Source organism: Lucilia sericata, unplaced genomic scaffold, assembly GCF_015586225.1.
Source record: "Lucilia sericata isolate MDLA Ls3-8-SP2 unplaced genomic scaffold, ASM1558622v1 Contig001498F_arrow, whole genome shotgun sequence".
Lineage (NCBI taxonomy): Eukaryota > Metazoa > Arthropoda > Insecta > Diptera > Calliphoridae > Lucilia > Lucilia sericata.
The window spans coordinates 52,501-73,496 of NW_023995426.1; the positions used below are offsets into that span (position 1 = coordinate 52,501).

A 20,996-nucleotide genomic window follows, 5' to 3' on the forward strand; every position below is an offset into this window, starting at 1 on the left:
TCAGTTCTAGTTCAGTTCTAGTTCAGTTCTAGTTCAGTTCTAGTTCAGTTCTAGTTCAGTTCTAGTTACAGTTCTAGTTCAGTTCTAGTTCAGTTCTAGTTCAGTTCTAGTTCAGTTCTAGTTCAGTTCTAGTTCAGTTCTAGTTCAGTTCTAGTCAGTTCTAGTTCAGTTCTAGTTCAGTTCTAGTTCAGTTCTAGTTCAGTTCTAGTTCAGTTCTAGTTCAGTTCTAGTTCAGTTCTAGTTCAGTTCTAGTTCAGTTCTAGTTCAGTTCTAGTTCAGTTCTAGTTCAGTTCTAGTTTCAGTTCTAGTTCAGTTCTAGTTCAGTTCTAGTTCAGTTCTAGTTCAGTTCTAGTTCATGTCAGTTCTAGTTCAGTTCTAGTCAGTTCTAGTTCAGTTCTAGTTCAGTTCTAGCTTCAGTTCTAGTTCAGTTCTAGTTCAGTTCTAGTTCAGTTCTAGTTCAGTTCTAGTTCAGTTCTAGTTCAGTTCTAGTTCAGTTCTAGTTCAGTTCTAGTTCAGTTCTAGTTCAGTTCTAGTTCAGTTCTAGTTCAGTTCTAGTTCAGTTCTAGTTCAGTTCTAGTTCAGTTCTAGTTCAGTTCTAGTTCAGTTCTAGTTCAGTTCTAGTTCAGTTCTAGTTCAGTTCTAGTTCAGTTCTAGTTCAGTTCTAGTTCAGTTCTAGTTCAGTTCTAGTTCAGTTCTAGTTCAGTTCTAGTTCAGTTCTAGTACAGTTCTAGTACAGTTCTAGTTCAGTTCTAGTTCAGTTCTAGTTCAGTTCTAGTTCAGTTCTAGTTCAGTTCTAGTTCAGTTCTAGTTCAGTTCTAGTTCAGTTCTAGTTCAGTTCTAGTTCAGTTCTAGTTCAGTTCTAGTTCAGTTCTAGTTCAGTTCTAGTTCAGTTCTAGTTCAGTTCTAGTTCAGCTCTAGTTCAGTTCTAGTTCAGTTCTAGTTCAGTTCTAGTTCAGTTCTAGTTCAGTTTAGTTCAGTTCTAGTTCAGTTCTAGTTCAGTTCTAGTTCAGTTCTAGTTCAGTTCTAGTTCAGTTCTAGTTCAGTTCTAGTTCAGTTCTAGTTCAGTTCTAGTTCAGTTCTAGTTCAGTTCTAGTTCAGTTCTAGTTCAGTTCTAGTTCAGTTCTAGTTCAGTTCTAGTTCACTTCTAGTTCACTTCTAGTTCAGTTCTAGTTCAGTTCTAATTCAGTTCTAGTTCAGTTCTAGTTCAGTTCTAGATCAGTTCTACATCAGATATATTGAAGGCTTACTCACACGACCCTCGTTAATCTTAAAAATAATGTGTACATATAAATATGGATGTATGTATATCTGTTCGTCTACACTACCAAAAGCTATAAATTCGCAAAAATTGCCATTTCAGAAAAAAAACTAAAAAAATGTATGACAAAAACACAAACAAAAAATTCATTCATAAAAACAGAGTCATTCAATAAACAACACAAATCATACGTTGGCGTTAAACTCTATACATATATACGCGTATCGTTCATAAAAGAGTAAGAGTATGAATAAATTCTAAAAAAAAGATAAATTGAAAAAAAAAAATAAAAAAAATTTAATGCATGTATTTTTAATAATAAATACAGATACAATACACACACACATAAAAAACAGGCAAACAATTTAAACTTATAAGATGCCATAAATCTTTAAATAAAATTTTATAAATTTTTATTAAAAAAAAAAACACACATTTAGTTGCCACCCATGTTTAACATCAACATTTAAATTAAAATCAATTTAAAGTGAACAGAAATTGAACAAAAACAACAACAACAACAAAAGTGTAACATAATCGGCGACAGAATTGCAATAAACATGAATTTAATTTAATTAACATTTACAAGAGACATAAGAAAGGGGGAATAAAATTGTTAGACAAATCTTTTAAATCCGTTTTAAATTAATTGAAATTTATAAGTGTGAACAGGGTCACACTCTTGGTGTGTGAGTGAGTGTGATTTGATTTGTTTCGTTTCAAATTGATTTTCTAGGAAATTTATTTAAATTGATTGAGTTATTTAAAATTATTTGTATGTAAGTTTTTATATAGAAGTTGATTAAGATTTTAAAATATAGGAATGAAAAGGAATGTAATTTTTTAATTAAATCCGCCATGCAACTCTTTTATGAAGTGTTTAGTTTTTATATTGGGCTTCATTGGGTGATAGGTAGACATATTAGCCTCTTTTTGACTGTTTGCGCGTATTGAACTACCACTTTAACCAATTTAGTCCAAATAGAATGAATGAATATGGTTTAATGTTATTCTTAAGATTAGAATCTAAGAAACACACTATTTCTGAATCAAGTTTTTATAACGTAAAAAGTAGGTCTTTCATAATAATGTATATTAAGTGGGCGTGGTCAATATTTTGTGAAATTCACTCTTATACTGTCAGGAATACTTATACTGGAACCGATATTCTAACTTGTACTATTTTTATCGCTCTCTTCTATGCAACTGCCCCAATGTGTGAAACACTATGATTTCATAATATTCTTAAAGCGAAAATTTAGAAATATTTTCTCCATTGTCTCTGATTATACACTTCCCTATCGAAAAATTTTGATTCGTTATCATGAAAACATAAAGACTTCTTAAAGATAAATCGACTATGTGAAGGTCGTTTTGAAATATCTGTAGATAGATTTTCACATGCAGTGGATACTGCCCAAGATTAGTGTTAGTGGTCAAGGATTATGATTGTTCTTTCAAATGTGTTCCGCGAAATGCAGATTGACTATTCTATGGCAGTTGTGCTTTAGAAACAAGTGTATGGGAGATCGTATAACCTGGAACGAACTTCACTTACCATTGTGAATAAATAAAGACGACAATCCCAAAATCATCGCTATCACATTCCGAAGCTTTCTAATTACACGAGAAATACATATTTGAGTTTAGACGATCGTGCAACGAGAAACCAACTTCACTAACTATTCTGCAAAGATAGAGACAATCTCTGAATTGAAAACAAGTCAGTACTTTGGGAGTATTATGTGAAAACTAAGATCCATGAACAACACTTTAATAAACCCTCACGATCGTGCAACCAAGGACCAAGAAAGTGAAATATTGCAGAGTATGGACGATCGTGCAACCTGAATCCTGAATAGATAATCGAGTTAGAATAGTCTCTACGTGAAAAACAACCTGTACTCTGAAAGTATTCTTAATATTTGAATATTATTATTATGATCAATGATCAGTATTTTAAAATCTACAAGATCTAAATCATTCATTGGAAGCATAACTCTCTTCCTTCTCGTTTCACCTAGTTATACGGGTCGATATAAGTATCGTACATTTCTGTGAATCTCATTAGTCAAAATTTCTGCTTAAGAAACATTGCTAAGTATAATTACCGAAACATGTATATCTTCAGATAATAGTGCAAGATGGTCGAAGTGCTTTTGCTTTACATTAACACCTGCCTAATTTCACGGTGGTCTTCTTCATCCAAAAGTTGAGCTTTTTTGACGAATCCGCCCCTTCGTGTATCTCTAGCAATCTAATCTCTGACAATTGCTCCCCCTTTGCTTAACTTCCGAGATTTAAAAACATCACTTTCGATTACAAACAAGCAGATGGGATAGCCGCTGCTGAGTCGGCAACAGCACGTAGAGACGTAATCGGTAGACCAAAACAGTAATCCATCATGTTCTTACTCACATAGAACACACTGTCGTAAATCTGGTACAGAACAGATTTAACCCTGAACATACCCGGACAAGGAAGGAAAATTCAATGTTATCACTTGTATAAGATACCTTACATCCATCACCATTCAATCCAGCAACCTTCTCATTTATCCGACACATTCATTAATGAGTGTATTATATACGCTCAACACCAACTTTCCAACATCAATCCTCTAAGGAGTTAATGTCGAGTGCATTACGTGAACACCTGCCGTGTTGGCCTATTTCACGGTGGTCTTTTTCAACTACTGGTTGAGCTTCAGGGACGACTCACCACCGCCACATTGCTCTTCTTACACGCAGGTGGCAATTTACGTATATTGAATTTCCGGCCCAGTATACGTGCACTTTGCTCAATTACTTGAGCTATATAATCTCTGAACGTTGCTGCTCCGTTGCTTAACTTCCGATATTGGAATTAGGATGACCTCTGTTGAGTCGGCAACAGCACCAAGAAAACCGAAGTATGAATCCATCAGATAAGCCGAGTCATTGTTCTTACTCACAGTGACACACTGTGGTAAATCTGGTATGAACAGAGTATACTCTAAACGTATCTGAACAAGCAAAGAAAATTCAATGGTATCACTTACGTCATTCATCAACATTCAACCCTGAACACTTCTCAGAGAACAACATACGACAGACTTACTTTAGGAATACGGGCGGATGAGTTCCGTATACCCCTACATTCATCCTGTATCATATACAATTAACACCAACTCATTCCAACGCTTAGTCCCACAGTCACTCCTCTTTGGTGTATCTATTGTCATTCGGCAACAGCGCCGAACTTATCCCGTAATATAGATTTCACAGTGCATCAGTCTTTTAACTGCAACTTATTCTTCCCGCGAATTTGGGTTTAAATCACTGCCATTATGTGGTTCCCGAAGAAACCTTAACCAACTGACCAGCCAGGACAAGTTTTGCGGGCAACTGGCCACCCGTAGTACCAGATTATGGGATCTCTGGTTCGACCCCATGTCAAATAATTTCAAGGACTAGCCGAGGAGTCCCGCAGACTAGAGGTACTGGTAGCACCTCTTTAACGTGAAATTGAAATACACCAAGATGGGGGTTTTTCATCAAGGAAACATGCCCGGGGGGGGGGGGTTCCTCTGAGGAGTACCTGTTGTCTCGACTATAGCATCGAACTTATGGCGAATAAAAGACTTTACCGTGCATAAGTCTTTTAACTATTATTCTCCTCCCGCGAATATGGGTTTAAACCACAGTCACTACATTTATCCCGAAGGGACCTCTCTCCAGGTACCTGCCCTGTGGTCTACCGGTTTCCATGGTACCAGATTATGTGGTTCTCTGTTTCGACCCCATGTCAAATCATTCTAAGGAAAGGCCGAGGATACACTTGATCAACACCAGTTTATAGTCCCGGCAGACTAGAGCTATTGGTAGCACCTCTTTTCCCCGTTATTGCAATAACATCAAGATGAGGGTCTTTTATCAAGGTAACATGCCCCCGGTGGGAGATAATCGTGCAATTACAATGATACAACACCTTCGGGAAGGCATAACCGATTCTATATTTTACGCTTTTGTAACTGTAATTTTCAAAATTCAAAAATCTTACAATGTTCTTATAACCTTCTTAAGGTTTTTGCAATGACTTTTTTGTATTTACCTTCCAAAGGGTCATATTACGAAACACATAAATGCTACAGTTAAGACAACATTAACATGTTTATAGTCTTGTTATGTCACTTGTAATTCTTTTCTTTTATATTTATTTCACACTTATAAAAGAAACCACTTTAGTTTCCACTCAAACAATGAATTTTTTTTTTTTTTTGATTGATTGCAATGGCTAAACTTGGACATGTCAGTCAGTATTATTACGGCTAAACAAATTCATAAGATCATATTACGAAATGTACAACATTGTTGCAGTTTAACAAAAAAAAATTGAACAAAACTTGAAAACAATTAAATACTAAAAAAAAAAATAAATCTTTATTATGGCATCATTATGAGTTAATTTCTATAGAATTCTATAGAAAAAACAAACTAAAATTGGTCAACATTAATGGAGGATTTTAGATTTACTTACACCCCCACATTAAGTGGTTCAAAGAAAACTTTATTTAATTTGGTCAGTGATTGTTTTTGTTGTTAAATTTTGAATTGACTCGGTGTCACTATAATTTAAAATACATTTTTTTTTTTAAATTTATTTCTATTGACAAGGTCGTCAATTAACTTTATTTTTTCTTATAATTGTTAAATAGTTTCTAGATCCGTTTCAGCTTAAAGAAAGAGTATTTTAATTAAGGCTGTTAATTAGAAATATATCATTGGTCTGCTTATAGGCAAAATATGATAACTCACACTGAATCAAAACAATTTTTAATAATTTAATAAGTTTCTAAAAGTAAAAAGAAATGATATTTTCCTTAATAAAAAATTTTAAAATTATGTTTCTATGACTTAACATATTTCAGCATTAAGCTTTTGTAAACATATTTATAAAAAGTTAGAAAGATTTTCATTTAAACTAAACTTTTGTAAATATTTATATCTTAATCTCCACACCTCTTTTTACTAAACTCTTATTAGAGAAAAAAATTTTAAAATAATTAAACACTTACCATATAATTGTTCATCACCATAAACATGCCACATAGACAGTATTAGGCATAAAATAATATTTAATTGTAATTGAGGTTCCATTTTATTTATTGAGTTGTTTATTTATTTATTTTTTTTAATTTTACTTATTTTTTTCTTGTTTTAATTTAATAATTATTGTTTAATTTAACTTTTGTTTTAGCATTAAATGTGGAAAAATTTTTTTTTTGCTTAAAATTCTTATTAATTATCCATTATCAATAAGTTTATTAATTTTATACATTATTTTTAACATTGCAATTTGATAAACATTTTTATAAAAACGTTTCCGTAAGTTTATGAAGAGAAATATTTTGTTTATGAGGGCTTGAGATGTCTGGATCTGTAAAGAGAGAGAGAAACAAAATTAGTTTAAAAAACTTGAAACTAAATGTTTTTAATTATAATAAAATTTCAAATTATAAAAAATAATCTTAAACTAAGTGATGAGATTTGAAACCTAAAGTTGGTAACGATTCGAAAACTATATGAGTAAATCATACATTTCCCTATCAGTGTTCCTCAATTGAAGCGCTATTTTTTTATTCGAATCTATAATTTGATATTTTCTCAATTGGAGCGTATTTAAAGGATCCACAGACAATTTTAGATTTTTCCTTTTTGAAGAAAAATATAAGTTAGAATTAGTTTTTTATATACAAATTCATTTTTTTTTTTTTTTTGTTTTTTCTCCTTCAATAACGATTTACTGTCGATGTAAAAGCTTTTCATACAAAAATCCATTTTGAGTTAACATTAGATCGTTATTTGCTGATCTACAATTGTGTTGAGGAAAGCAATTTTCTCCTCTACGATCTACAGCTGTTTTTAGGTTTTTCATATAAAATTCCGTTTTTATTGAAGTGATCATAAATTTTCACAGATCTACCGTCGATCTTAGGTTTCTCATTTTTGATGGAAACTATAATTGATCCGATATTTGAGCAATTTTTTGAAAGTGGAACATATTATGTTCCTTAAATTATGTAGATCCTGTAGATCTAGATTGTATAAAAAGGGAATTGATCGCAAATTTTCTATGAATAGAATATTGATCGTAATTTTTCTACAAATTGAGAATTGAATCAATATTTTCTATAAATAATGAACTGATCGCAGAATTTCTATAAATAAAGTTTTGATCGAAAATTTTCTATAAAGAGAGAATTGATCGTAAATTTTATATAAAGAATTGATCGAAAATTTTGTACAAAGAGAGTATTGATCGCAAAATTTCCATAAATAGGAAAGTGATTGCAAATTTTGTATAAAGAGAGAATTGATCGCAAATTTTGTATAAATAGAATATTGATCGCAAATTTTTCATAAATAAGAAATTGATTGCAAATTTTCCATAAATAAAGAATTGATCGCCGATTTTCTTTGAATAGAGTATTGATCGCAATTTTTCTACAAATAGAGAATTGATTGAATATTTTCTTTAAACAGAGAATTAATCGAAAATTTTGTATAAAGAGAGAATTGATCGCAAATTTTATATAAATAGATCGTGAATTTTCTATGAATAGAACATTGATCGCAAATTTTCTACAAATAAAGAATTGATCACAAATTTTGTATAAAGGGAGAATTAAGCGTAAAAGCAAATAGAGAATTGATTGAATATTTTCTTTAAACAGAGAATTAATCGAAAATTTTGTATAAAGAGAGAATTGATCGCAAAATTTATTTAAACAAAGAATTGATCGAAAATTTTGTTCAAAGAGAGAATTAATCGCAAATTTTCATAAATAGGAAATTGATCACAAATTTTATATAAATAGAGTATTGATCGAAAATTTTCTATAAATAAAGAGATTGATCGCACTTTTTCTATAAATAGAGAATTCATCACACATTTAGTGTAAAGAGAAAATTGATCGCAAATTTTCTTTAAATATAGTATTGATCGCAAAATTTTTATAAATAGAATATTGATCGCATATTTTCTACAAATAAAGCATTGATCGCAAATTTTGTATAAAGAGATAATTGATCTTAAATTTTGTATATATATGGAGTGTTGATCGCAAATTTTCCATAATTAGAAAATTGATTGGAAATTTTCTATGAATGGAGATATTGATCGCAATTTTTTTATAAATAGAGAATTGATCGCAAATTTTGTATAAAGAGAAAATTGATCGCAAATTTGTATAATGAGAGAATTGATCGCAAATTTTCTATAAGTAGAGTATTGATCGCAAATTTTCTATAAATAGGAAATTTATCGCAATTTTATATAAATAGAGTATTGATCGCAAATTTTCTACAAATAAAGAATTGATCACAAATTTTTTATAAATGGAGAATTGAGCGTCAAGATTGTATAAATAGAGTATTGATCGCAAATTTTCCATAAATAGGAAATTGATCGCAAATTTTCTATGAATGGAGTATTGATCGCAATTTTTCTATAAATAGAGAATTGATCACAAATTTTGTATAAAGAGAGAATTGATCGTAAATTTTATATAAAGAGAGAATTGATCGCAAATTTTCTTTAAATATAGTATTGATCGCAAACTTTGTATAAAGAGAGAATTGATTGTAAATTTTGTATAAATAAATATAAAGAGAGAATTTGTATAAATAGAGTGTTGATCGCAAATTTTCCATATATAGGAAATTGATGGCAAATTTTTTATGAATGGATATTGATCGCAATTTTTCTATAAATAGAGAATTGATTGCAAATTTTCTTTAAATATAGTATTGATCGCAAATTTTCTATAAATAGAGTATTGGTGGCAAATTTTCTATAAATTAAGTACTGATCGCAAATTTTGTATAAAGATAGTGTTGATCGCAAATTTTCCATAAATAGGAAATTGATCGCAAATTTTCTATTAATTGAGTATTGAACGCAAATTTTTTAAAAATGGAGTATTAATCGCAAAATGTTGTATAGAGAAAGACAGAGAGAATTGATTGAAAATTTTCTATAATTATAGTATTGATCAGAAATTGGCAATCGATCACGATTAAAAGTGATTGATTTTCAGGAATTGCAATTGGATATCAAAATGTTTCTTAACGTAATAATTTTAATTTCAATTTAAAAATTTTCTCTCAAATTTAGTTTAAAAAAAGTGATTCATACTCCATACTCCAACTCTAACACTACAACTATGAAATTTTATCTCCGATTATATTAATTTGTTATTAACTTCATAAATGTATGAATTTATAATAGTATTAAGTACATATACATAAATATCATTAACAAGAGACTTCATTCCTAATGGAGACATTTAATTGTTCATATCAAAAATACAGAAAAAAAAACTAAGAAATCAATCTAACATGACGTTGTGGTTTTAATTGTGGTGAGTACCATTTCATACCACTTACAATAGATGGAGATAAAACAGTAGTCAATAATATACAAGAAAAAAAAATATTATTTAAAAAAATCAAAATACCCTACAACATAAATTTGATATCTAGATTGAAACAACATTTCTCATAGATTTTCTAAAATCTACCGCATTAAACTGAAAACTTTTGTATTTTTGTAGAAAAATTACAAAATAAAACTTTATTTTTTTGAAATAATTTGTTTATGTAGGAGATTTCTAAAATTCTCCTTATGCCAGTTCCAGTACTTCCACTTTAAACTACAATACACTCTAATGACTACTTGAATTTCTTCAATAACTTTAAGTGGCGCCACTAAAAACATACAAACTGCAAAAAAAAAAACACGAACATAATTTTTATTATAAAATAGCAATCGATCTGTATTTTTTTATAAACATTTTCAGGTTTAATAATTGAAATCAGTTCAAATATAAAAACTGTTTATAAATTATATACAACAACAAGAAAAAAAACAATACAAATTTGATTTAATCATTTAATTTGCAACAATTAAAACGAAATCAATTAATAATTGTATAATAAAAACTCAAAACACAAAAAAAAAAGATCATTAACTAATCACAACAATTTTTAACAAATTATTATTATTATTATTAATACATAAATACAAAATTGAATGACTTGTCTGATTGGCTGCTTGTTTAGAGATTTTTTATGATTTTGTTTTTTTTTTTTCTTTCTGCTGAAATTATTTAAAATATCATTAAGCAGACTGAATATAACATCTATTCCTAATTAACCAAAACATGTGACACATGTGATTTGATAAGATCTTAACAGAAGAGAAGAAGCGCTAAAGATCAAAGTTTTTTTTTTTTTTTGTCTAAAGAAAAGAACAATCATGTTTATAAAAGAAAGAAATGAAGAAAACAATATTAAGAATTGGCAAAAAATTTTTATGAATAAAAAGTTTAATTTTAAAAGCTGCCAGATTTTAACAAAAGAATTGAATTCTCTATTAATTGCTAATTTAGCAACTAATAGAGAATTAATAGTTATTTTATAAATAGCAAATTGATCATTAATTTTGTATAAAGTGCATAATTTTTGTTAAAGAGAGAATTGATCGCGATTTTATATAAATTGCCTATAAAGAAAAAATTGATCGCAAATACAAATTAATCGTAGATTTTCTATATCGCAAATTTTCTATATAGGAACAATTGATCGTAAATTTTTTTTAGAATTGATCTTCAATTTTGTATAAAGAGAGAATTGATCGCGAATTTTATATAAATAAAGAATTAATCGCAAATTTTCTATAAACAAGGGAATTGATCTTAAATTTTGTATAAAGAGATAATTGATCGCGATTTTTTTTATTAAGAAAATTGATTCAAAGTTTTCTATAAAGAGAGAATTGATTAAAAATTTTCTGTATAGAGAGAATTCATCGTAAATTTTGTATAAAAAGGGAATTGATCTTAAATTTTGTATAAAGAGAGAATTCATCGCAAATTGATCGCTAATTTTTTTATAAATGAAGATAAGAGAATTCATCGAAAATTTTCTATAAACAGAAAATTGATCGCGATTTTTTGATAATGAAAATTGATTGTAAACTTTCTATAAAGAGAGAATTCCTCACAAATTTTCTATAAGTAGGGATTTGATCTTAAATTTTGTATTAATAGAGAATTGATCGCGATTTTTATATAAATGAAGAATTGATCGCAAATTTTCTATAACGAGTGAATTCATCGAAAACTTTCAATAAACAAGTGAATTGATCTTAAATTTTGTATAAAGAGAGAATTCATCGCAAATTTTCTATAAAAAGGGAATTGATCTTAAATTTTGTATAAAGAGAGAATTGATCGCGAACTTTATATAAATAGAGAATTGATTGCAAATTTTCAATTAAGAGAGAATTGATCGCTAAATTTTATAAAATAAAAATTTATCGCAAATTTTCTATTAAAAAGGGAATTGATCTTAAATTTTGTATGCAAAGAGAATTGATCGCAAATTTTCTGTTAAGAAATCTAAAATATTTCTATTTTGTTTTTAAATTTTGTGTAAAGAAAGAATTGATCGCAAAATTTCTATAAAATTTGTTTTTTTTTTTTGTCGTAAATTTTCTACAAAACAAAAATTATCGGAAATTTTCTATAAAGAGCGAATTGTTTGCAAATTTTCTAGAAAAAATAAACTTATCTTAAATTTTGTATAAAGAGAGAATTGATCGCGAGTTTTATATAAATGGAGAATTGATTGCAAATTCATTTTTTGAACGGAAATTGATCGCAAATTTTCTAGAAACAGGGAATTGATTTTTAATTTTCTATAATGAAAGAACTGATCGCGAGTTTTATATAAATGAAGAACTGATCGCAAATATTCTATAATTAATTGCAATTTATTTTTTTAACGGAATTTGATCGATTGAGAATTTTATATAAAGAGAGAATTGATCGCGAATTTTATATGAATGGACAATTGATCGCAATTTTTCTATGAATAAAATTTATTGAAATTTTTTATAGAGAGCGAATTGTTCGCAAATTTTCTAGAAAAAAATAATTTATCTTAAATTTTGTATAATAAGAGTATTGATTGCGAGTTTTATATAAATGGAGAATTGATCGCAAATATTCCATAAATAGAGAAATGATTGCACATTTATTTCTTGAACGGAAATTGATCGCAAACTTTCTAGAAAAATCTAATTGATCTTTAATTTTCTATAAAGAAAGAATTTATCGCGAGTTTTATATAAATGGATAATTTATTTCAGGAAGGGAAATAGATCGCAAATTTTCTAGAAAAAGCAAATTGATCTTTGATTTTCTATAAAGAAAGAACTGATCGCGAGTTTTATATAAATGGAAAACTGATCGCAAATATTCTATAAATAGAGAATTGAATGCAATTTTTTGTTTTAACGGAAATTGATCGCAAATTTCTATTAAGACAAATTGATCCCAAATTTGATAGAAAAAGAGAATTGTTCTTAAATTTTATATAAAGAGAGAATTGATCGCGAATTTTATATGAATGGATAATTGATCGCAATTTTTATATTAAGAAAATTTTTTGAATTTTCTATAGAGAGAGAGAGAGAATTGATCGCAAATTTTCTATAAGTTTTCTAGAAAAATGGAATTGATCTTTAATTTTCTATAAAGAGAGAGTTGATCGCGAGTTTTATATAAATGAAGAATTGATCGCATATATTCAATAAATAGAGAATTGATTGCAATTTATTTTTTTTTAACGGAAATTGATCACAAATTTCTATTAAGACAGAATTGATCACAAGTTTGATAGAAAAAGAGATTTGATCTTAAATTTTATATGAATGGACAATTGATGGCAATTTTTTATATTAAGACAATTTATTGAAATTTCCTATAGAGAGAGAATTGATCGTAAATTTTCTATAAAAAGAAAATTGATATGAAATTTTGTATAAATTGATCGCGAGTTTTATTTAAATGTAGAATTGATCACAAATATACTTTAAATGGAGAATTTATTGATTCCAAATTTATTTCTTGAACGGAAATTGGTTGCAAATTTTCTATTAAGACATGATTGATCACAAATTTTCTTGAAAAAGGGAATTGATCTTAAATTTTGTATAAAGTGAGAATTGATCGCGAGTTATATATAAATGGAGAATATATCGCAAATTTTATATAAATAGAGAATTGATTGGAATTTATTTTTTGAACGGAAATTGATCATAAATTTTCTATAAAGAGTAAATTGGTCGTAAATTTTTTATAGAAATAGAATTTACCTTAATTTTATTTAATTAGGGAATTGATCGACAAAAGAATTCTTCGCAAATTTTCTATAAGAATGGAATTGATCGTAAATTTTGTATAAAGAGAGAATTGATGGCAAATAAATAGAGAATTGATTTTAACTTTACTTTTTAATGGAAATTGATTGTAAATTTTCTTGATTATAAATTTTTTATAAAAATAGAATTGATCGAAAATTTTCTGTAAAAGATAATTGATCATAAATTTTCTATAACAAGGGAATTGATCGGAAAATTGTCGATTCCTTTTTCTATAAAGAGAGGATTGTTGGCTGAAATAAATGGAATTGATCGTAAATTTGTTCAAGAATTTAAGGTATTATTTAATAAATGACTATTTTAGTCAAAATTCTTTCTACCTGGCAGCTCAATAAACTAAACATAATCATTAATAAAGAGAGAGAACGATAAAAACGTAAACAATAAAAGCATAAAACATTGTTAAAGACAGACAGACGATTGGACAGACATATAATATTCTTGAATCATAATATACACAATCATTTATCGTATATATTTTTTTAATAATACACTTTGTTGTTGTATTAAAAATACTAGGCGCCACCAAGCGTCATCTTTCCAGGTTTTGTGGCTCTTAATATTGTGTGAGAATGGCGCTAGTTTGTGTTGAACAACAAAAAAATTTAAAAATAAATTTATTAAAAAAATATTATATGCAAAAAATTTAATAAAAACACAACAACTAAAGAAAGAAAACAAGTATAAAATATAGCAAAAAATAGATTCTAAAGTTATTAAATAAATTTCATATAATTTGTATAATTTAGTTTTTATTAATGGAATTACCAGAATTATAAACATAAATTACAAGCTGTTGATGCTTTAGCTAATAACAACAATAAAGGGAATTTTTTTTATTTTATTTAAAGTTTGGATTTTTTAATAAATTAATTTGTGTTTTTTTTTTTTCTTTTGGTCTCTATTAGAAGTTGAATTTATTAAATGTTGTGATTTCCAACTAATTAACTTCTTAAAACGCATAAATTTTGTAGCGGGTTTTTGTTGTTCGTTATGATTTTAACGCTTAATGGTTGTTCTCTAAACGTTTTTTTTTAATTTTTTTCGGTTTATAAATTTCCATAAAAGTTATTAAAATGTCAACACTTTAATTAAGTTTTGGGTTTCTTTTTTTTCAAAAGAATTTGATTTAATTTTTGTATGTCATGCTTAAGGCAAGAATTTATTTAAATTGTTTTATTAAGAATTTAGATGAAATTTTTTATAAATTTATGGATTTTTTTTAAAAATGGAGAATATTAGAATTTTGCCTTGAAATTGAAAATTTTCTTTAATTTTAATTTGAAAATTTTTTAATTCAAAAAAATTGTATAAATGGAGAACTGATCGCAAATATTCTATAAATAGAGAATTGATTCCAAATTAATTTTTTGAACGGAAATTGATCGCAAATTTTCTAAAAAATTTATTTTCTATAAAGAAAGAACTGATCGCGAGTTTTATATAAATGGAAAACTGATCTGTAAATAGAGAATTGAATGCTATGTTTTGTTTTAACGGAAATTGATCTCAAATTTCTATTAAGACAGAATTGATAGCAAATTTGATAGACAATGAAAATTGATCTTAAATTTTATATAAAGAGAGAATTGATCGCGAATTTTATATGAATGAACAATTGATCGCAATTTTTCTTAATAGAAAATTTATTGAAATTTATCGCGAATTTTCTATAAAAAGAGAATTGATATTAAAAAGGAATTGATATATATAAAGGAATTGATCGCGAGTTTTATATAAAAGTGGGGAATGATCGCAAATATTCTATAAATAATTAATTTATTGCAAGTTTGTTTCTTAAACGGAAATTGATCGCAAATTTTCTAGATCTTTAATTGATCTTTAATTTTCTATAAAAAGAGAGTTGATCGCGAGTTTTATATAAATGAAGAATTAATCGCATATACTCAATAAATAGAGAATTGATTGCAATTTATTTTTTTAACGGAAATTGATCGCCAATTTCTATTAAGACGGAATTGATCGTAAATTTTCTTTAATTTTGTCCAACAAAGGACCCATTCCAGTGCATTCCTTACCTCTCAAAGCCCGCGCAACCACACTACTCAGATGGCTCTGTTGATTCGGTAACAGCACCTAGAGACGTATTTGGTAGTCCGAAATACTCTGCCAATAAATCTGAATCCCTCTATATGTCAAATGATGTGACAAATGATGTAGGAATTTCCAAAGTCAATTCGAACCCCAACGGAGGGAACAGACCTCAACCATAAGTCGCGTAGCAGGAAACAATAGGAATACTGTTAAGATGGCAACAGCACCCAACACTTCTCTAAAAGGTCTCTAAAAGGTCTACTAAATCAGTACTAGTCTCCTGTCGGGCAGAAGAGTCTTTCCCGATCGTTCAACAATAACATCAGTTCCATTCTCAGACCATAAGTAACGATCTATGGAATGACAAGCAACTACCAAGTGTCAACCTGAAAATTCTTCAACCTGTACTGGCGCTCTACTACGCGAAGAGTAAGAGATACTCAACGGGTTCAGGAATTCAGCATAAGTTACTCTGTCACATCACCCAGTGACATCTGTTGAGATGGCAACAGCACTGGAGAGAGAATCCAGACATTTGGATATATGAGTCCTTGAACCAACATTCTCTCCCCGCGAATTTTGGTATAAGCCTCAGCCCCTACGTGGATCCCGAAGAAACCTCAACCAACTCACCACCCAGGACGTAGTGTTAGATTATATGGTGCTCTGGTTAGACCCCATGTCAAATCATTCCAAGGAAAGGGCGAGGATACATTTTATCATCACCAGTTTATAGTCCCGGCAGACTAGAGGTATTGGTAGCACTCTTTTCCCCGGGATATTGCAATAACACTAAGATGGAGATTTCACCAAGGTAACATGGCCCGGGTGGAGCATTCGAAGAAGGAAGACCGTTTCTTCCTTTTCCCGGTCTTTGCAACTGCGACAGTGTTCATTAAAGGGTAACCTAAGCCGACTTGCATGTCTGCCTACCACCCAGTGCCCTGTTATTATTGCTATCAATCTTGATATATCCCGTCTACTTCGGTTTATAAGGAGTCTTGTGCGTTTCTCATTGAAGAAGGGCCACAATATATTGGCCCTCTTTACATGTTTCTAGGTTATTCCACCTATTTTCAGCCTCTTGAAGAAGATAGAATCTGAGGATACTGCTCTTGATAAAACCTAACGGGGTTGCTGCTGGAACGACGTTGGAGATGTCAAGATCAGATTCCGTTCTGGCAAGCTCATCTGTCTGTTTATTTCCATAGTAGTCCCTATGCTCAGGGACCCAAATAAGCATAATGTCACACAGGCAATCCAGCCTTGACAGATCATTCTTGCATGGTCTAAATAATACGGAAGTAATAGTATACGGTAGGTTACCGCTACACCACTCGCTCCTGGAAGGAACTATGACTTTGAAAACACTATCAAAATGCAATATAATCGGATGGTTGGTTCAAGATTGGAGGTAATTGGCTTAAAATCTTAGCGTGTCCATATGTTCTTGATTTTCAACTTCCGGATGAGTTAAGCATCGCTGCACTGCAGGCAGATATGGCCACAATATAGTGTTCAGAGCTTCTGAAGGACTAGTTCTTAGTTCTTCTTCTGAACTTTGTATAGCTGATGTAAAACAAAGTTGAAATCCACCATACAAGACATTCATATATAAGTATAGGACATACCATAGATGTGTACATCCATTTAACTATGTTGGGAGTAAGTCCCCATTTCATTACAAACATTTTACGACAGGTATAGTAGGCAACCTTGACTCTGTGCTGGATGTTGAGTTTCCATGATAATTTGGAGCCTAGAATAATTCCTAGATATTTGCCATTGTTCGATAAGGGTATTTCGCAGTTATTTAACCGCGGCAAGTTAAAGCTTGAAATCTTGGTATTTTTTGTGAATAGTACCAGTTCCGTCTTGCTTGGGTTTACTGCTAAGCCGCTGTCTGTGGCCCAATTATCGAGTAGCACCAAATCATTAGATATGATAAGACTAATTACGTCTGGGAACATTACTGATCCCATATATTAAAACATCGTCCGCGTAAGCAACGACTTTTATTCCTCTGTTGTCCAGTTCAATGAGAATCGAGTTAATAACGATAAGCCAATGTAGTGGAGAGATTACGACGCCCTGTAGTGTGCCTCGTTCCACCTGCTTGGACTTAACGGTATTACCAAGATTTACAGCAACTATTCTAGATTTTAACATAGTTACTAACCAGTTGCTGATATACTCTTCAACATCTAGATTAGCAAGAGCTTGCTGAATTCCAGAAATATTTACGTTATTGAAGGCACCTTCTATATTTTAGAAGGCTCCCGTAGTATATTGTTTGAAGCTGTCTCTGTAGATCGTCCGTTTAGGTAGGCATGTTGACTAGATGAATTGTCTAGCCGTTGCGTTGAATCAATGAGTATTTCTAGCGCTTTGAGCTGAAGAGATGAAAGACTTATTGGACGATAGTCGTTCGCATTCTTATGACTTCTTTTGTTAGCTTTGGGACCTTAACCATTCCCACATTCACCGAAAATTTTGCGATCAGTTCTCTATTTATAGAAAATTTGCGATCAATTCACTTTTTATACAAAATTAGCGATCAAATCTCTATTTATGGAAAATTTGCAATCAATTCTCTCTTTATACAAAATTTGCGATCAATTCTCTGTTTACATAAATCGTACATGATCAATTTTATATTTATAGAAAATTTGCGATCAATTCTCTCTTTATACTAAATTTGCGATCAATTCTCTGTTTACATAAATCGTACATGATCAATTTTCTATTTATAGAAAATTTGCGATCAATTTTCTATTCAAAGAAAATTTCTAGTCAATTCTCTCTTTATAAAAATTTTGCGATAAAATTTCTATTTAACGAAAGTTTTTCTCTCTTTATACAAATTTTGCGATCAATTTTCTTTTTAAAGAAAAATTTTCATCAATCCTCTCTTTATACAAAATTTGCGATCAGTTCTCTAATTATAGAAAATATCGACCAATTATTTCTATACAAAATTGGCGATCAATTTTCTATTTAAACACAATTTGTGATCTATTATCGATTTATACAAAATTCATGATCAATTTTATATTTAGGGCAAATTTACGATCAATTTACGATCTTTATAAAAAAATTGTGATTAGTTTTCTATTTCTACAAAATTTGCGATCAATTCTCTATTTTTAAGAAAATTTCGAATCAATTTCCTCTTCATTTCTACAAAATATTGATCAATTCATTAGAAAACTTTTATGTTTACAAGTTTTTTTTTTTTGATTTTTAATTCCAATATTTCTCAAAAATCTATGATTTCTCTTAATTTTTTTTTACAACGGAAGTGAAAATTCCATTAATAACAACCAACCTCTTCTCTACATTCTTAAAATAAATTTACAAAAGTAATAAAAAACTGAAAAAAAAAATTATTTTTGTAAATTTTTTGTAGTAATATGTATAAATTTAAAACTTTATGAAGAAGACTATAGAGAGAGTATGTGCACGCAAAAAACACTATATCTCAACGCCAACAGATCCATAAAAAATTATAGCTTTTTTTCGGTCTTCAAATCTATCTGCCCACATGCGCCACAACTGAACTGAGCGTATTTTTAACATAAAATGTTGTAAAAATACGAATATTTTACAAAAAATTGCTCAAAAAAGCTAAAAAAATATAAAAAACAAATAAATAAACCAAACACGCACAAACACTCACGCAAAATCTACAAAAAAAAAAACGTATTAATGAATGAAATACAACTTTGTTGATTATTTTTTTAAAAAAGTTTTTTGTTTTTGTGGAATTCATTCATAAAATTTTGTTTGCACTATAGTAATCGTATGTGCAAAAAATCAATGAATGAATTTAAAAAAAAAATATTCAATGAATTAAAATGTTTAAATATTTAACGTTAAACTATAACACATCAAAACACATGCTGTTCATGCGATTGCATTTTAAAGGAGAAAATTTTCAATTAAATAAAAAATTCGTTTAAATGCAGAACTTGTAAAATTTTTAATAAATCTATACAAAGTCTTCCCATAACAAAATTTATGCAAAATCACTTTTACAATAAAATTTGCCATTTTTGTCTTCATTTTTCTACATTTATAAACATTTAAAAGTCATAAATAAATCTGCAACAAAAACAAATACATTTTGCCCGTATTTATAATAGAGTTAATAAAATTAATTAACTTTTATATTTATTTCCAATTAATTTAACAATCCCATTAAGTTTTTATATTTATAAATATTTTTTTCTATAGTTGTTGCTTTAATCTATGGCTGTAAAACCAAATTATTATTTGTTAATTAATTTTTATTGGTATAACGATTTAAGTTAGCTCATAAAAACAAATTAATATCCAGATTATAACAATAGAAAAAACTAATAAAAATATTATGGATTTAAATGTCTAACAAAAGAATTAATAAAAAAAAAACACACATGACCATTCAAATTTAAACACATAATTAGTTTTAGTGCAAAAACCAGAGAGAGATAATTAATTTTAAAATCATTTGTCTTTAATCTTTTGATCTTTTGTTCACAAAAAAGGCGACAAAATCTTTGAAAGCGTTTTATTTAATGGATTCAAAATAGTTAAAGATTAATAGAAACGGAGAAGGGTGTTCACAAATGAGATGTTAGTTACATAGTTCAGTTTTTATTCTGATCTAGTTCAGTTCTAGTTCAGTTCTAATTCAGTTCTAGTTCAGTTCTAGTTCAGTTCTAGTTCAGTTCTAGTTCAGTTCTAGTTCAGTTCTAGTTCAGTTCTAGTTCAGTTCTAGTTCAGTTCTAGTTCAGTTCTAGTTCAGTTCTAGTTCAGTTCTAGTTCAGTTCTAGTTCAGTTCTAGTTCAGTTCTAGTTCAGTTCTAGTTCAGTTCTAGTTCAGTTCTAGTTCAGTTCTAGTTCAGTTCTAGTTCAGTTCTAGTTCAGTTCTAGTTCAGTTCTAGTTCAGTTCTAGTTCAGTTCTAGTTCAGTTCTAGTTCAGTTCTAGCTCAGTTCTAGCTCAGTCCTAGTTCAGTTCTAGTTCAGTTCTAGTTCAGTTCTAGTTCAGTTCTAGTTCAGTTCTAGTCAGTTCTAGTTCAGTTCTAGTTCAGTTCTAGTTCAGTTCTAGTTCAGTTCTAGTTCAGTTCTAGTTCAGTTCTAGTTCAGTTCTAGTTCAGTTCTAGTTCAGTTCTAGTTCAGTTCTAGTTCAGTTCTAGTTCAGTTCTAGTTCAGTTCTAGTTCAGTTCTAGTTCAGTTCTAGTTCAGTTCAGTTCTAGTTCAGTTCTAGTTCAGTTCTAGTTCAGTTCTAGTTCAGTTCAGTTCTAGTTCAGTTCTAGTTCAGTTCTAGTTCAGTTCTAGTTCAGTTCTAGTTCAGTTCTAGTTCAGTTCTAGTTCAGTTCTAGTTCAGTTCTAGTTCAGTTCTAGTTCAGTTCTAGTTCAGTTCTAGTTCA

General features: G+C 29.2%; 1 protein-coding gene across 1 annotated transcript in view; it reads right to left on the reverse strand.

The window, feature by feature from the left end:
* Nucleotides 1-20,996, reverse strand: part of LOC119611632 (A disintegrin and metalloproteinase with thrombospondin motifs 6) — a 49,643-nt gene that overhangs the window by 24,994 nt on the left and 3,653 nt on the right. The window contains 1 exon segment of the mRNA XM_037967265.1: nt 6,315-6,676. Coding sequence (XP_037823193.1) covers nt 6,315-6,396 — 82 coding nt within the window. The 5' untranslated portion in view covers nt 6,397-6,676.